Below are 19,186 nucleotides of genomic sequence, written 5' to 3'. Positions count from 1 at the left end.
TCCTGCTCGCCTCACCCTGTAAGGGGATAAGAGTACACAAAGGCGATTGTGTAAACTGGGATGGAACGAGTATCCTTCACCAGTACAAAGAATGATTTCTCTTAAGACCACTGAACCATACCACCTTTCCTTTCTTTGCTGACTCTTAACTCTTTGTGAACGAACACCACAGCTGACTGGAAAAAGAAAAAAAGGTTAGCAGAAAAGGGAAAGAGGCAGATTTAAAAGAGGTGGTGATGATAACTGTGAACAATAGCATCAGCAGGACTGAAACACACACACAAACAGGGAAATGGTATTGTGCAGGCACTCACAAAAACACCCACAATCTGTCAATCTTTATGGCCACAGACTTTCATACTGACACAAATGTGCTCTGGATTTATTACACACACACACACACATCCACACAAAACCCAGGCTAGCAAATTCCTGACCACTCCCATACGTTGGGACTTTACTGACCAAACTGCTGGCTTTCAATTAGCCAGCCACAACTATGTGCCTCGCCTTCCTCTCCACCCTCTTCCGCTACTTTCCCTCTTGCTTACCCTCTTCCTCTCCCACACCCAGAGCATGGCTGTAAGCTATGCTAAGGATGGAGACAGCTGACAGGGTTAAAAAAAAGAAGAAGAAAAAAGTAAGAGATGAATGAAGAGAAGTAAAAAAAAAAAAATCAATAGCAAATCAGTTGAGAGAATGAAAACTCAGAAGGAAGATACAGACATAGGGAGAAAGGAGTTTAAAAAATTGAGGAAGCAGAATGGCTAGACTGTGGATAAATGCATAAAAGGAAGTGTGTTGGGATGTTAGGGAACCAGAAGGCAGTAATAGCAGACTCCACTGTTATATTTGTGTACAGACAAATACCAGTGCACATGAAAAATGCATCCCATGCACATATGTATGACTGTTTACATAACATGTAGACTGGAGTAAGATTAGGAGCAGACAGGAAAAAAACCCTCCAAAAAACAATCCCAAAACCAAACCTAAACCACTGAAAAACAATGACTGCATTCATCAGACACTCTTTCAGAGTCCAGCTGGTGCAGGGAAGCCAGAGCACAACAACACTGAAGGGAACTGGTTTGGCACTGGTCGTGAAAGATAGAGAAGCAGAAATGGGTGGAGTGTATGCTGCTTTTATGACAGTGAAGCTGGCTACAAAGCAGTCCAAGCCTGTTCCATTGGCAAGACGCACTTAACACTTACTCATTCCCCGGGCGCTCACTTGAGGCAAAATGCGCCAGTGTATGCAGGTCTAGGTGCCAACATGCTGATGTCATCACAGAGGTGATTTGTTATGGGGTTGCTCTTATAGCTTAATCACCACGAACTCCCTCTCTTCCCAAAAGCTTATGCATCCAATTATTTGCCAAACAGCAGAGACCGTTTCATCTCTGCTCGCACGCAAAACTACATGCGTATCTGCGTGAGCACTGCGTCTGTGTGTGAGACCGTGTCCAAGTGACTTTGCAGCCAGCTGTTCTCACACAAAGGCAGTATGTTATACTGCAGCTGGGTCCCTGCGCAGACTGGGTGGAGCCAGAGAAGAAAGTGCTAAAGAAAGAAATGATATGCATACGCCTGTGTCCTAAATCACGTTTTAAGCTGCAGGCATATGCCTGCTTTGTATGCAAAGAACCAAATGCAGGCGCATCAGTGTGTATTTGTTCTATCGGTGCATTCTGTACTTGCAAGTGTACTTGTTTTTTTGGCAACCTGCCCTAAGGAGAACAACGTTGGAGTGAATTTTGGGCTATAAAACAAATTTGTTTGGAAGTTCAAGAGAGTGCAGGGAGCTCAGAGTCTGCCAAGCAGTGATCATTCAGCAATTTATAGAGACTCTAGAGGTCGACTGCTCTTACATGGCTGTGCACACTAAACCCGGGATTGCATTATTTAAAAGTCAGCATATAGGTGGTGATAACAGCTGGATATATATGTGCACCTGCATGTCGGACAGTGTATCTACAGCATGCGTGTGTGTGTGGTCTCCCAGCATGTAAGTAACAGGCCTGCACAGTATAGATTTGTGAAAAACCTCACACAGTTTCCAGACCAGACTCGTAAATAACCGCGGGCTGGAAAAACAGATATACATTCATCACGCGGGGTACTTTGTTATGAATATCGGCAACACAAGAACACTAATAACAGCAGCACCCCCTCCTGCTTCTCTTCTATTTCACTTCGTCAGGACCAGAGGGAACAAAGTGGGGCGCATTCAAAACACGAAATAATGCCATGTCCCGACACAAATGAGCAGATTGTAAATCCGTTTAGATTCATAAGCCCAAATCTAAAAGCAGTGCTACAAAAACATTACGAAAAAACTTCTGTTGTTAGGGTAATAATCATATTCTTGGGTAGTGCTTCAATAAAATGAAGAAAACACAATCTGCATGTTTAGAATTAGGAGAATTAGGGGACAGACCAAGAAGCCTTCTTTCCGATCAAACAGTCACAGAGGAACCCTAATGATAGTAATTGGCTGACTGAACTGTCTGGCAGCTGCAGGAAGCAGTTAACAAATTACAAAAAAGCACACACACTCAGCAAAAATTGTAACTGCATCAGGGACACCTTATCAACACAGCAAGTGTTGTGCACTGCATGTTGAAACAGCCACTGACTATTAAGTTGACACATTATTATTAACCGAGCTGGCTTTTCCTGTAAACCAAAGACCCGGGCAGAGAATGAGAAAAAAAGGGGTTGGAAAGAGGAATTGGTTTGACGCAGGTCTTTTTAAGCAAATGATCAAAGACCACTCTGGTGTCTTTCAACGAGAGGCCTCTGCCAGTACATATCGAAGTGGGGTGAAACAGGAAAAGGGATTTAATCCCTTTAACAGACCCACATGAGGCAAAAGAAAAAAAAAAAGAACGACGTGACATTTTAATCCGCACCGTGCAGGAATTTTTCACGTGTTTTCAGAGCCTGTTCGTTTCCCATCACCTGAAGTTGAGGTTTGAAGAGAAGCGTTAGTCTGTGAACGGAAGTTGGCTGTGTTACTTAGCGCTCAAGCTAATATATGGCTGTGAAGGGCCTGAGCGAGGAAGGTGACACAACACTTTCCCTTGAAAAACATTCATCTGAATCTCCTAAGAACTTTGGCGTGTGCGTGCACATTTGTTATGCTGACTGATGGCTCTCAGAATGACACATTACCTCACACCCTGGATGGGTGTGAGAAAAGGAGGAGGACGCAAGGACAGGACCTAGATGTGATGTTCACATTTTCAGGTTGACAGGCTAAAATATTTGCCCTCTTTTTTCACGTGTGCTTTGTCTGGTCAACAGTATTACATGATTTACTTGAATCGGGTGTTTCGTTTTTTCAACCTTTCTACGACGCCCTTCAGTCTGTCATGAGATGGAAATATTGTATGGCTGTAATGTTTATGAGGTCACAGGATGGAGTATTAATCTGGGGGTGGGTGGGGGTCACTGGGACAAATGGCAAATGAGGAGCAGCTTAAAGGCACAAAGGGAGAGTTTAGAAGGCCAAGAGGTCACAGTAGCAGGTTACTGAAAGAGAGAGGCACCTCCTGCTGGGTCCCATACCATTAAGCTTCTTTTCATCCTCAGCGTGGGTGAGGGGTGACTAGTTATCTCACTATTAGAAACCAATCAAAACACTCGAAGTGAATTGTGAAGCTCTCATTAGCTGACTTTTGCAAATCCCTCGAGTTTCAACAGCCTTGCACATTTTTGGAGATACACACTCAGTAATCCAGAGCTTTCCTTCTCTGAATCAGGACGAGGAAATCTGGGCTAATTAGCTCAGCTGGCCTAACTAGCATTTAAGCCTGACAAACACTCCCCCCTGTTGTCTTGCGCTCTCTTTCCTGTACAGCAGACACGCACGGGGTGATTCAGTTGAGTTTTATGCATGCGGGGCCAAGACCATACTAATGTGGGTAAATCTGAAAAGTGAATGCTTCTAGCCCTCTACTTATTTAGACTATATGCCTGCATGTGTATATAACCTCATGCGCCTGGCCCATGTGAGATCCGGTGTAGGGGAGGTGATACTTTTTATTCGCCACGTAGGTTTTATAAACTAGAAAGATAAAGAAGAAGACGTGCTAACAAGGCAGAACAAATGTGTCCTCCCGTATTTGTGTATGTGTGTCCGTGAACCACTATCGACGAGCAAGAGCTCTGAAATGAGTTCATTATAATATTCATGAAGCTGCTGGATTACTGAGCTGACTTAGAGAAGAACTAGATATCACTACACTGACCCTGGCTCTTTGCCCTGAGGGTGAAATGACCAAAAAAAGGGGACAGATGAGGCTGGGAGCTGTGTGTGCATTTGTCAGTGTGCAGGGGCTGACTCTAGCTTTTAAGATGATAAAAAGAGGCACTATGATCTACCTGCCTTTACTATCTACTGTAATATATAAATAAATAGGTTATGAGGTATCCTTAATTAACAGCATTCTGAAAGAGCCACACTCCAAGATCCAAACGCTAAGGGAGGTATCACAGATAGTAAAAGCAGTATTTGTTTCAGTGGCTTGATTAATGAAAGTCATATCAATGTCATGTGTCATGGGAAACACATGTAAAGTGAGAGCCACTTACAGTCCACGAGCCTGCCTGTGCGCCACTTTACAGCACTTACAGTCTGCTCTGGTTTCTAATGGTCCACATTAACCCTTGGAGTCTCCCTGTGCATGTGTGCACACAAATGTGTGTCAGTTTAGTGACAGACAGTGAGAAAATGAGTCGGGAAGGCAAGAAGGCGGATAAGGGCAACTGAGATTGAAAAGCGAAAAGAACAAGAGCACGAGGAGCATAATTAATCGCGGCAAATGCGCGCGTGTCCACGTGCGCTTCTTATCTCTGCCGTACAGAACATCTTCAACAGACTAGTGGTGTGGCGAGGTGTTCGTATTTACATCCATACACACGAAAGTAGTGAAAAAACTCAGTCATTTACTCAACCATTTATCTTCAAAGAGAGAATCCACAAGGAGACAGACAATTCGACAATTTATTTAACTTGAACAGAACATTGTACGGCCTTTTTCTGCTGACATGTAAATCTACTGGAAGTAAACGCACGCTGAAACGCACACACACAAGTCGGGCTGGACTGTGTTTCCCAGGCTCCTACATTAGTGCTCACGTTGAATCCCATTTGTCCTCACATCCTGTCAGCAGGCATTTATCTGGAAAGGTTAGGTGCACTATTCTCAATGTGCACAGACAATTCAGAAACATTTTAGCTCACTTGAAACTGATAATAATGATGCTTTTCCAGTCTTATTGACATCACAGAGTGCATGCTGCTGCAAGGTACAGTCACACATTCTTATACACACATGATGAGCCGGTGATCAGACCACTACTCAGAGGACAACCTGCTCTACATCATGAGCCACAGCTGCCAGAAAAAGAGGACGTGGCCACGCTCACTGCTTAAAGACCTTTGATAAAATACCAGACAGCCACTTGTGCTGGTATTCATCCAAGTTAAAGAAGAAGTGATGGAAGTTCCTTAGTAACCACTGCAATTGGTTTCAACTGTAAATTGCTCACAGATCTCCATCTGAGAAAGGTTTCCTGTCTTGTTTAGAGTAAAATATGGTTTTAAACACTGAAACGTAAACATTAACTTGATAATTCAAACTTAGGGAACATAGTTGGCTATTGGCCCAGTATATCTAAAAATATCAGAACTGGTTAAGCTGTAAAAAGACAGAGGTCACGGGTCACTCAGTGCTCAAGGCTAAAGTATTTATGGAGGCTCTACTCCAGTCCACAGAAACCCTCGTACAGAGAGACAAATACATGCATTTAAATACATTACACAGCTGATAGTAGCAGGACATTTCAAAATTAGTAAGCATGTGTGCCCATCCTTTTTCCATATTACTTGCTGAGCAAAATCCAATATTTTCTATCCTCTGTCACACGTGTGAGGCACACAGACACAACATGTCTGCAAGATTTCATTGTAGCTCGCAATATCTTGTGAGCGGCACGATGTATGGGGAGAATGTGTTTACTTTTTGTGAGCGAGGGAGTCTAAATCTTTCATATTATTATTACTATCGATTCTATACAGCCGTGCTAGCATTTCATCAGAGGCTCATGGGAACGGGATGAAAGATGGATTATCCATCGCATGTGATCTCCACATATCTATTGTGTATGCTTGTGCTCATTTTGCAGCCCCATCAGCACCACAAGAGCAATTCCTCTGAGCAAACATAACCAAAGAGTTGACTGACTGCGTAGATGCAGAGAAAAAAGAAGACAAACAAACCTGATAAGACAAGCTCGTCCTCTCCCATGAATCATCAAGCTCTCGTTCTCAACTTAGTTATGTGACCTCTGTGTACATGTATCTGTGAGCATCACCATTTCGCAATGAGGCTCCGTACACAGTAAGCTGCCATTTTGCACCTTCAGGTACATAATTTATACCTGGTTATGGTATGTCATTAGCGAGCTATAATGGTGAAAGCAAACAGCTGCTCTACTGAAAACATGCTGCCTCTGCATAAAAGACAGACAGGCTGTGTTTGCTCAGAATATCAAGCTTCTCTCAGACTCTAAGGGGGAAAAAGATCAATTAATTGGCTACAAGCTGTTATTATATTGGCATATGAAAATCCATTGGTTTACCTCTAGTAGCAGGAAGAAGATGGCCTGTCAGGTAGGGATGTGTAAACGGCTGACAGATCAGCATCTGTTTCCTTAGACAGACGTGATAGATGGACGTGGATTGGGCCTGACTCTGATCCACTTGTCTGATGAGCTTGTCTGATGAGCTGTCTGGGATTTAGCTCTTTCCTCAATGACCATCAATCCTGACAATCTCTTTCTGCATCGTGTGGTTATCACCCTTCCTTAATTGTCTGTCTCTTTGTTTACCTGCCTTACTTATGATTGTCCATCACACTTGTCCTCATCTACTTCATCTGCATGATCACACTGAACCACCTGTCTATTGTGTAACAAAAATACACGCCTTCCAATGTGATTCTTAGACTACACAGGTATGTGGCTGTGGATCAATCTAGTGTGATCTATTTTCTTGCGTTTGCCTCTTCTTCTTTCATTCTGGGGCACTTGTGAAGCAATTAAATTTGGAATGAAACTTACTAAGAGAGTGCTGCCATGGCACGTTGAGCCAGATTTAGAAGTTGCTTTGTTTAGCGTTCGTTTGGGCAATGAAGCCAGAATGCGAAAGCCAGAGAGGAGGACTGAAGCTGGCAAGAAGACTGTGGGAAAGTAAGAAACCCCGGGAGAGAGAGAAAGGGTGTATATGAATGAGTTGGAGTTAAAAGATCTATAATTGGGTGGGCGGCAAGGCAATATCGTGGTGGAGTACGGTATAAGTGGCTCATTTTTCTTACAATTTCTTAGACAAGAAGCTCAATGAGAGAGGTTTACTCTCTCTCTCTCTCACACACACACACACACTACTCCACAACTGCTGTCGTACTATGGAGTACACAGAGTAATGGACTGCAGTTCCCCCCTGTTTTTCTCTCTTGCAGCCTCACCTCCTATAGCGAAAAAGCAATGGACAATATCAGCACTGGAAACCGAATGACCTCTACTGCAGGCGCACAGCAATCCAGAGACAGGCCAGCAAGGAAATAACATGTGACTGCAAAGGTGAATGAGGACTGGGAGGGAAGTGGAAAAGGAAAGGCAGGCAGATACAACCAGAAGAGACACTGGAGATTCACATCTCGATAGAGACAGCGAGAGAGGGAGATATAGAAGGCTGTGGACAGGCAGAGATTTGACTGCAGAGAGCTCCTCTGCAGTAAGTGGTTATTGATCGTAAGACAAGGGCCCAAAGATTCCTCGGCTAGGGAAATTGCACAGGATGCTGAATTTTTTCCTCCTTGTATAAGAGCAAAGGCGCTGAAAAGCACAACACGATATGCACTTCAAAGCAAGAAGAATCTGTTTAAGATCAGCATATAAAACTGTACATCAAATAGCAACATCCATAAAAGATTAACAACATTATTTACAACATTAATAACAATAATGAAACAATCAGCATGAACTCTGTGCATTGACGGTGCCACGTGGACACTAAGGAAGAACTCTGACATATCTGTGACCTTTTCAGTGCTAATGATCAGAGATGGCTGTGGCTGTAACAGTAGTCAGGACAAAATGAACACATACTGCTTTGAGCTTTATATGCACTGTGTGTGCACAGACACACACAGAAGGATGTCAAGAGTGGAAAGATCACATCGGTCTTGTTCTTTCAATCCAGATATGAGTGATGCAGGTGACCTTTGAAATGAAAATCTAAACACACACTCTCTCACACACACACACACAGACAAAAGGAAGCAACTTTTCACGTAACCAAAGTGAGGCCATGAAGAGAGAACAATGCCTCTGTTTTGTTGATGCATACATTGACATCAAGTGGTCTTACCAGCCTGAGTGTGCCTGGCTCTCTGTACTTAAAGTATAGGATACTGAGAAAAGCTTTTTTGGTACTCATACTCCATGTGTTATTTTATTTTCCCTACGGCTTAGTCTGTGTGGAAAGCATGGTGAACTAAAACAGAAAAAAAATATATATATATATCTATATATACACACTGTGTATGGCATGGAGTCCACACCAGTCTTTTTTTTACAGAGATGTGAAAACATTCACATGTGAGGGCATTCTCAAAGCCCATGTTAAGTTTATAAGTGTGACTAATTCTGTCCTGCCAACTCGAGCCATTCAGGAAAGATTTGTTCACAAGTGAAGGGAAAGGTTGATGACTGGGAGAAGTAAGTCATTACTGCAGTCAGTCTCACAGTTGTCATGTTTCTCTCACTCTGAGAGGCTGGGTGATGCCACTGTGTTGCCACAATAATATATTGAGTTGCCAGCCCTAGTAATAGTACACACAGTATCATTATACAAAAAACCCCCCAAATAAAAACAAGTGATGTATTGCTTTTACTAATGAACAGGTCATTGAGCCCTTGGGAAATGTTGTTATTTTAATAATAACTGTTCCCATGGCCGAACGCCTACCAGTTATGGACTTGTAGCACAATCTTATGATCATTTGTAAACTTCTACTTACTGCCAATCACTGTTTACTTTGGTACATACAGTGTTTATTATTTCAATATTCTTCAACACGTTTAAAATCATGGCACCAGAAAGAGCGATGTTGGAAAAGTTGTGATTTTAACAAAAGAACAGCTTATTGATTCAAGATAGGCTCATTCGATATTCTGATGGCATTCTGGCAGAGTAAGCATCACGTTATCAACACGGGCTTCTTCTTTAGGGCTCGTGTACGGTCATGTGGGTCAAGCCAGAGTGTAACTGGGCTATACAAACAACAATTTCAATTCCATCAAGGCAATCGCTGTCAGCCTTTCCACAGTAAGCAAAACAGCGAACCTTACCCTTTGATTCTTTGAGTTATTCATCCTAACCAAAGAGAAGCACTCCGCTCTCCTCCAACTCTCCAAACTGGAAGCACGGGGGCTTTACGCAACAGCAGGGTCCGTTCAGCGTCTCGCACACGCACAACGTGAAAGACCTCAACTCAGTTTTTCCCTTTGAGGGACCTCCATTTATGGGCAAGATGAAATATCCACTGAAAAGCCGAAAATAGGTACCGCTAATTGGCTTTGGAAGTTTTAAGGATCCGCGCAGAAACCACAAAGCTCGCTGGTTTTGGTGGGAGAACGAATGGCGGTCATATGTTTGAGCCCGTCTGCGCCGTCTTCATTCCCGTCACCGTCTTCATTGTCGCTGTCCGAGTAGCTCCGCTGCTCCACTCGGGACTCGCACACACACACACACACACATCACCAGCACAAGGGAAGGATGAAGACTGACCGGCTGGTGGACCAACCGAGAGCCGCTTCTGAGGAGGCGGGTGTGTGTGTGTCTGTGTGTAGCTGCGCGCAGAGAAAAGTGAACTGTCATTTTAAACCTCCGCGGGTCCCTTGGGAGCAGCATCACAAGGACACTGCCATGGGGTAATGACAAAAAACGACTTGCGTATTTGCCCCCACCAAAAAATAAATAAATAAATAAATGTTTGCGGGAATTTCAATTATTATAAATTACTTGTTGGCCTATAAGCTGTTGGCTTGTAATAAAAAATATTTAAATAAATCTGTCAGACATATCTCTAAAAAAACCGTTCAGCAGTTTGTTGTCATGAAATGCAGAGGCCTCTACGCAGACACGTATTTCTTTTCCAATGGGACTCTTCCAAAATCTTACAAAATATTTAGAACTAACTGACAAGAGCAGGATTTTTTGGCAGCTCCAAATTTGGCCAAAAAGTTAAAGTGGGTTGTGTGTTCGTAAAATCTAACGTGGCTGCTTTGTGCCTGCACCGCCTACACGGTGGCAAAGAGATTTTTTCTCTTTTAAGTTATGACTCAACTTTTTTTTTTTCACAAGCACTGTCAATATGCTGTTTTGGACTGTTGCACAGCACAGACAAAACATCCATCTTCTCTCATGTCCTTGCTTCAGCAATTCAAATAGTGAGTGGTTATAAGAGTCAGGATACATTAATAACAGATTTTTCAAGAAAGCAGAATAAAGGAAAAAGTCACACAAATCCTTTGTTTTATTTTATGAACTGCTTGCAAAGATTTCGAGGGCACGAAACTGCTGCTGCAAAACCTCCACAGAGCTGAGACATACTGACAAATGCAGCCTTTTTAGTTCAGCATATAAATGGAATGAATTTCATTTATATGCAGCAGGTCACTCTCTGATAAGAGGCACAGTCACATTTATGTATGCTATTAGAACATTATGCAATACTATTTAGTATTAAAAAAAATGTACTACAGACACTCTACTACTAGCATACCATAAATTATTGCACTAATGAGCTGCTTAATCTTAACTGTAGCTTGAATTTTTCAATAAAGGCATCACAATGTGGATAAAATAACATTAGCTGGCAGCCAACACAAGCAGACATGCATGTGTAACTCCACTGACAGAGCAATTTATCAATTTGGACAAACTAAAAAAAAACAAGTATGGTTCTCCCTCTGCATTTTGTCTTTGCATGCCTGCCACTGCCTTTGCTCATTGCTTAACCCATGCAGGCACTCTGGGAAGTTGTGGAGCAGCGGAGCGCATCACCTTGTCAGCTGATGATATATGAGAGTGATTTGTGGGCCGACGGAATGGAAAACACAGATGAGTCCAGCAAGAATTAGGTGTGGGAATAAAGCGAGGGTGCATCGGCTAACTACTGAGTTAGGCTCCAGGAAATCCACGCTGCTAAACTAATAATAGAACGTTCAGGATGTTTTTTATTTGTTAAAACACAAGGAGGATATTATGAAACTGTATATCTGCAGGAAATAAACAGAGATCATCAAAAGTGGCCCTAGTTTTGTTTTAATATTTTCCGAGATGCCAGAGCAGTGGATTGGATACAGTCTCGGGGAATGAAGACAAAAAAACGCAGTTGTTTTGTTATGTGTTATTTGTGGGAGGGCTGAGAAGTGGAATGAGGCATGCAGTCAGAAGATGCAGCAGATGACATGTAGGAGGATTGGGATGGAGGAAGAGAGAGTCAGTCTGTGGGCAGTCTTGGCTAATAGCAATAGAGCAACAAAGTCCATTCCAACAGGGCAATGATGCATCTGTGCATCTGGATGGGGGACTACAGCTCTTTAGCTCTAGCTGAGGACATTTGCTGTGGGAGCAGAGGACACCCCCACAAAAGCCGAATGCACCACGTACCAAACAAATATGTGACCATACCCATACTGTACTTAAAATTTGCCTCCAGTCCTCTCATCTCTCTGTGAGTTTAGTCTCGTGCAACAAAAACAAGATGAGCCTTGATAGCGTAACACTCAGAGCTGTAAATATCCCACAGTTAATCAGATTAAGATTTAATCAGCAACTAGCTGCGCAGGAGCCAGCCTTAAAAGTTTCTGTCTGGGGCAAATTTTCACTCGCAGTTGAAAGGGAACAACAAACATGAGTACCAGCACCAAAACAATGATGCAAAGATTTAACACATAAAAAAAAAATTAAGAAAAAGGTTAAACTGTGCATGTTTAGCAAATGGCAGTACATACACTGAGTATGGCAAAAGATAGGATGCTCACAGGGTCAGGTTCAGCTTTTTAATGTTGCATAACTCAGACGGACCAGCCGAATGAATGATAGCATTTGTGTCATTACGCTGCATTTCACAGGATGAGAGGAAATTCCTCGAGCCAGACTGGCCTCCTCAGCTCTCTCCCTCTGTGATTCAAGCACTTCCTATTGACTCTATAACAACAGCCCTCATCCCCAAACAAGTATTTTCCTTCCTTTCTGCCGTTACTGTATGTCCTCAGCTCCTTTCCTTTCTGCCGAGAGCCTTTTATAGTCGTGCATCTAATTATAGAGCAATTTTCTGGACGTTCTCAGATTGATTTGCAATCTTTTCATCAGCTTGAACTAGAATGAAATCTTAATTACAATCATGGCTTAAAGGACGGATAGTATATGAAAAACAAAAAAGGATATTAAATGATGGTTGAGGCAGTTTTACATAGACTAACCCACAACATCCAACCCCACGAATAAGCTCTGATTTCTTTATTGCACAGTACCAGTAGTCACAAAAAAAATTAAGTTATTAGTAAGTTAGATGATTGTTTGCTTTGCTGTGTCACAGTCCTTATAGTCTATCATTTACCCAAATACTACTGTTCGTGTAACTTAAACTAAACTGTAGCATACACAACTTTGAAATAGAAACTGCTGCTTTTGCTCTATTCTACCTAAATCAAAATCACAGCTTTATTAGGTTAAGTTTTAGTTTATTAGAGAAATCAAGCATGATGAATGAATCCCAAACCTTTTTTTTTTTTTAAATATAGCAGGGAATTAACCAACTTCTGTTTTCAAGATGGTGAGCCTACAAGACCCCTGCTGGCCTTAAGAGAACACGACAACCTCTAGAGACAAACGGGGTCATTGATCTGCTCCCAGTGTCAGGCTGCCTCAGGCACTGTATGGCTGTATGAAAGTTTGAGACCTTTACATGTTCAGTGTGATATTTTTCTTTCCTGAAAAACCTGATAGATATATATAGAGTCAGACATATGCTTTCACATAAATGCCAGATGTAGACCAAATATATATAAATTAAAGCTGCATATATGCAAATTGATATTTCATTTCCTTTTCTTAATTTGTCAGAAGTTTCAAAAGACACAGATAAAATGAGAGGTGGCATTTATTCATCTTTCATGACTGTGTATCTTAAATACAGCTGTAACAGTTATGTGGAGCTTCAGCAGTCTGTAAATCTGAGTTATATAAAATGTTATTTAAATTATTATTTTGCTAAAGACATAAAAATATTGACCCTGACATTCATTATCACTAAAACACCAGAAATCTAACAGCCAGCGTGATAAAACACGCTGCCTGGAATATTATGCAAGTTGCATCAACAGTGATCGCATTCAGTTATATATACACTCGCTGTCAATCTTCATGGATTTCACAGCTTTGGTCACCAACTGTGAGGACATCAGCTGTGTGTGTTGTTATGGGCCTGAAATAGCGCCTCAGTGAACTGACTCGTGTAGTTGTGTAATAACCCAGTGGCCGTCTGTGCATGGGGACGTGCTGACCCATGACACAGTGCTTCAGAAAAGACTGGTTTAGGCGGCGTCTTCGGCAGAGTTAACTATCTGTCTCAGCCAATAATACTGAGACATGCTCCTCTACAGAGCCAATAAGAATCCCTCTCCACCTTCTTAGTCCTGGTGAGGATAAGCTAGATTAACCTTTTCATCTCCTAAAGAAGATAAGATTGGAAACAGATATTGTGACATATGGAAACTCATTACCTGCCTATAACAACACACACAGCTGATGTCCTCGCAGTTGGTGATCAAAGCCGTCCCTGTGACATCAGTGTCACCGTCCACAGTGAAGTGAGTTTAACATCGCAGTTAACTAAGAGGAACACTGTACCGTGGTACAACCTGTCAAGCATGGTGGTGGTAGCATGATGGAAGCTTGCTGATGGCTACCAAAAGCATCTGGTCGAGGTGTGACGTGCTAAGTGACATTTAACAAAATATTAGTGCAAGTGTATGTATACATTTCACCCTGTGCAGATTAGAGAAAATCCCAAATAAATCCAACCGTGTGCACCCAATTTTGGTTTAAAGTCATTAAAAATGCATGCTGTGCAATCATTCACCCTAGAACAAGAACGGTTGAAAGAAATCATTAAAAGCCCCAAATTACCATGATATTCATGCCCATGATGAGCGGATGTAAAGCTTTGATCACAACTGTATGCATATGTGTACGTGTAAGCAGGAAGGAAAGAGATTAAAACCAAAGATTTTAGAACAACAGCTCCAGTCAAATTCATCCAGCAGGAGTATATACACCCATCCAACACACACACCCTCCTATTATCACCCTGAGCTTTTGACCCCAACTACAAAACAGTAGCATGACATCATCTAGCTGGAGAGTTTCTTCCAGTGAGATCATCATGATGAGACACTGTGCTTTTTTTTTTGATCTAGTAGAGTTTGTGTGGGACGTGGCTGGGGGAGGCATACAGTTCCGCCATGCCAATCAACACCCCTCTACCACAACAAGAGGCCCCATTCAGCAGCCTTGGCCCTCAGATCTACCTCAGTCTTAAGCCCCAGCTTCTGCTGTGTCCCGCCTCCAAACCCTGGAATTCCCCTATGCCTTTAGGTTTCCCTTTACAGCAGAGCCATTCATCGTCTACCCACAGAACCGAGACAAGCTGCATAAAACACAAGCTGGCCAGGTTGCTTTCTGTCATTTTACATTTGTATGAGTCAAACATTAACAATAAAGCAGCCAAGCCACAATCTATTATACTAGGTCTCACAGATGATGTGAAAATCAGAGTGCTAAATAGATCCCTCTTGTCCTTGATGAAGACAGAACTGTCAGATGGTCAGACAGCAGCTCTGCAAATGCTGACAGAGTTGTTCCACCTGCCAAACACAGACACCCACCAGCGACACCGCTTCAGAAGCATGCTGCAACTCAGTGGCAAAGCATCCTGCAGTTAGTAGTGATTCAATTAGGCACTTTGGACTGCTGTAGAAACACAGGGACACAAACTCATGCTGCTCCTGAAGAGACATCTTTAAGGGTTGTATATTAGTGATGCTAGTCATGCTTTCTGCAGGGGAATTCACACTGGGTAATGGATTGGTTTAATGGGGGTAACTGTTCATACTTGTTCTCCATCACGTTAAGCTTCCACCTGTTTGATGGAGCTCCTATTGCATGCAAGCAATTTTAAGACAATCAAAGATCAAAAAACAGCGATGCACACGATGGAGATAAATAAACTGAACACAATCATCCACACTGCAAAGATCCCACACATACAGTACATAAACCTCATCAAAGACATAAAATAAATGGTCTGCAAGACTCATAAACTTCCACACAATAATGAACACCATGCAGACTTCGTCTCGCAAGCTTAAATTGTATCCATATGGATGCAAACACAAAAGCAACATCTACAGGCTTAATTAAACACACAACCAAATATTCTTTTTTAACGCAACGTATGCTCCCACCATCTGATAACCAGCCTGCGCCACCAGCCTGCGCCACCAGCCCCGGCACGCTCAGATGTTTTTAATTTCACATTTTACAAATGGAACACACCATTTTAAATTCCTACGCTTGACACTGACTTGTGAGCTTGAATGCACAAAAAGTCAAGCAGAGATTCAAATCCAGTCTGCAGGCTTGAATCATGCCTGTAGTGGCAAGTTCAAGAAGCTCCAATTTTCTTTGGAGGATTAAAGAAAGGTGAAGCTTGAGGGCTAGATAAAACACAACGTGGGGGGAAAACAAAGCGACATAAGCTGAGGCGGTTGCGCAGACAGAGTGAGGCTATCCAATAGCTTCGGAGACAAATAGCAGGGATAGGAAAGTGAATGACAAAATGAGGCAGGCTTGAAAGATGCAGGGAGGCAGGTCGATGTTCCAATAACAACACCTTTTGGCATGTTGTTTTCTGCTTCTCACTCTCCTGGCTCACGCCTGCTGTTTTTCAAAGGAAGCTGGCTCAGGCTCCAGCATCTAACTGGTTCCTGCTCGCACAGAGCGCCTATTCAGACCTGTTCTGTTCCTACTAACCGCTGAATGGGCGATGCCTGGGGTGAGGACTGAGGTACACAGCACTGTGGTAATAACCATGGGGGACAGGGAATGTTGGGGTGCAAGCGTGAGGAGGGGAGCCACCTGATTTGGACTGCAGTCAGCAGGATTGACGTTAGCTGGATGGCCGTGAGTAAGGAGCTAGACGTGCTGTTCCAAGAAAGAAGAGGGCTCGGTGGGAAGAAATGGGTGTGTGTGTGTGATGTGATACAAAGCCCCCTTTCTCCTCTAGCTCCTACACACTGTGCTTGCTTTTGGCATACAGCACTGAAAGAACTGGAAGGTACTGTAGTAATCCATGGCACAGAAGTCAAAAACACACAGCAATCAGGCTAAAACACATATACATGATTCTTATAAGTAAATAAGTGCGGCTATTTCCACCCATTTGAGGTTGTAGAAAATCGCTTCAACACCTTTCATCTTAATTCAGATCAAATGAAAACAGCTAAATAACAACTTACACTGACACTGAAATCCAGGGCATTAAACCAAAGGTCTCTAATCAAATAAAAGATTAAATAGCTCACAGTAGCGGATCATTACTCTTTGCAAATATTTACTTACACACATTCTTAGAAGCACAAAGATACACACACAGCAAGCAGTGGAGCGCAATCAAGTGGTCTGTTGCAGAGGAATGTGTTTTGGCTGAGACTTGACTTGTGTATCCTGTATCAAAAGTGAACAAGTGCTGTTAGCTTTAGCATACGTTCCACTTGTGTCTGCTGTAACACAGGCTATGAGCCTCCCGGCTGAACCAACAGACGTGCGCACCTACAGATGCACGCGCATGCAGACTTCATCTACTGACTAGGTGCTTCATTAGCGGGGTATGGTGGGCTTGAATGCTGAAATTCATTAGACAAAAGGATGAATGAAACATATAGTGATTAAATTCATGGTGAAAATGAATATAGATCAGAAACACAACAACAAGATGAAGGAGAATAACAACAGAAAAAAAAACATTAAATAGCAAAAACTATAGTCTAGGGACACCAGTGGAATGACTAAATCTGCACCATTTCTGTCCATTAAAAAAAAAAGAAAAAAAGATTAACCTTTGCTCTTGCTACGCATTCGTCATTGGCGCATCAAACCCTCCAGTTACAGGGCCCAAGATACTGGTTTACTGTCCCAAGGCAGATACGGATTAACTGCTATCAGTCTGGCCTTTGCCCCCCCAACACCGCCTCCATTTAGAAATGGCATTGGTGGGGTCTAAAGGGCTCGGAGCTAAGAAATTTCTGCTACCGGAGCGCACACTTTGTGTGTCTGTGTGTGTGGTTATATAACTGAAGCATGTTCTCAAGCACATGACAACATGCACACAAGGGGACAGATGAACAGACGAAGAGACGTGAATATGAGTCGACGGATATTTATGGCAGAGTCCAGAATCTGTAAAAATATCTGAGGCATGGCCTCAGCTAAGTTTAGGTTTTGGGAGCGTGTGACCAATCGAATACGACTCTCGGGTAAGGCAGAGAGAAACTCCCATATGACCCCCCACCACCCCCAATATGAGCTCACAGTTAACCGGGGTTAGAGATGACTGACCATGACTGCATGACTAAAGTCACTGCTGCTCTTCAGCAGCTGTTTTTGACTTTACTTGTCTACGCTTCCAGTTTGTGCTCTCCTCATGTTCAGCAAATGATGCTGGGTCATCATATCAACATATCTAACAACTGTGGCAGAATCCAGAAAAAGAGAATCTCATTATTCTTTAATCAGACGACATCACGGGCATGAAAAGCAGCAGGAAGACAACAAACACAGAGAAAGAATTGTATTTTCCTAAACAATGACTGACCTACAGGCTAAAGCGCTGTGCACAAATCCTCATTTTGCAACTTGAGCAAAAAAACAAGACCTCAGAAGAATAGTTGCAAATGTCACCATTTAACTCTGCAACTCAGAAGAAGTAGTAGACCAGAAACTAGCAATCAGTATGAAGTAAATAAGAAAAAAAAAGTTATATCCGGCTTAGTATGGGGGATATATGACCAGTAATGTCAATGGGTTCGATGACATCATGTTGTCTCTCCTGGTGGGAAACAATAACTACTCATGACCATTTCCTGTTTTCCTATCAGCTATGTCTCCTTTGGGGTAAATCCTGCATCCTGCAACGCAAATGCTTTTAACATGTATGTAGAGCTAAAGAAGAAACTACCACAACTATGGTACGGCCTCATAAAAGAGACAGAATATTGAAAACATCTGAACCACGAATGTAGCAACAGCTACTCTAACAGACTTGTAAAAACATGAAGAGGAGAAATGTTGCATCCTACTGAGCTTGAAAATAAATGTTCCTTCCTCCCTCCTAACTCTACAATTATAAATGCTTGAATAATGCCTCAGCGCCTCAGTACACCTATGTGCAATCTCCTTAATTTTTTCTTTTGAAATGCTCTCTTCTCTTCTGAAATAATCAGTGAAGAAAATCTATAACAAAGAAGGACTACCTCTACATCCCTCAGATATGTTGTACATATAAGTTATGTTGCCGCAGGGGAGAAAAAAAATCACATGGAGGAGAAAAGGGCTCACATGTAATAACTGCAAGCTCTGATGATCCTAAAGGACACTTATGAAAGACCCTGGAGCAAAAAACATCCATAGCTAGCTGAAATTGCAGTCAGTGTGGGCCATGCAGTGCAGCTCAGTCAAAGAATCCTTGTTTCATAAAACCACCCAGGCACAGAAGAAATTGTGGCAGGGGGGCGGGTGAATGAATGAGCATTTGAGCAAACAACTGAGTGTTTACCAGTCAAAAGTATGGAGCAAGGCCATCCACCACACTGAAATTCCCACAGGTTAATGCAGAGTAAAGCCTCTCTGCAGCTGACACTTCACCTTTGAACTCCCTGTGAAGCAGGGGAAGCAACAAGAAAACTTTCCCACATGACTGAATTAGAGGCCATCATCTTGTTATTGCACACGTCTACCCTTGTAATTGCATTTACAAAAATTAAA

The 19,186-nt window shown here is 42.5% G+C and overlaps 1 protein-coding gene across 4 annotated transcripts in view; it reads right to left on the bottom strand.

Moving 5' to 3' along the window:
* rtkna (rhotekin a) overlaps window positions 1-19,186 on the bottom strand; it is a 53,434-nt gene that overhangs the window by 16,153 nt on the left and 18,095 nt on the right. Inside the window, exon 1 of one of the 4 annotated variants that reach the window (XM_085367218.1) lies at window positions 9,424-10,773. The exons of the other annotated variants lie outside the window; for them this stretch is intronic. Coding sequence (XP_085223344.1) covers window positions 9,424-9,447 — 24 coding nt within the window. The 5' untranslated portion in view covers window positions 9,448-10,773. Of the gene's footprint in view, window positions 1-9,423; window positions 10,774-19,186 lie in introns of those variants that run through there. 4 annotated transcript variants of the gene reach the window in all.

Source organism: Diplotaxodon limnothrissa, linkage group LG12 (assembly GCF_057381915.1).
Source record: "Diplotaxodon limnothrissa isolate DT_005_m linkage group LG12, D_limnothrissa_male_GT1.1, whole genome shotgun sequence".
NCBI lineage: Eukaryota > Metazoa > Chordata > Actinopteri > Cichliformes > Cichlidae > Diplotaxodon > Diplotaxodon limnothrissa.
Note: the sequence above shows the minus strand (reverse complement) of the source record. Positions and strands in the feature narration are given on the sequence as shown.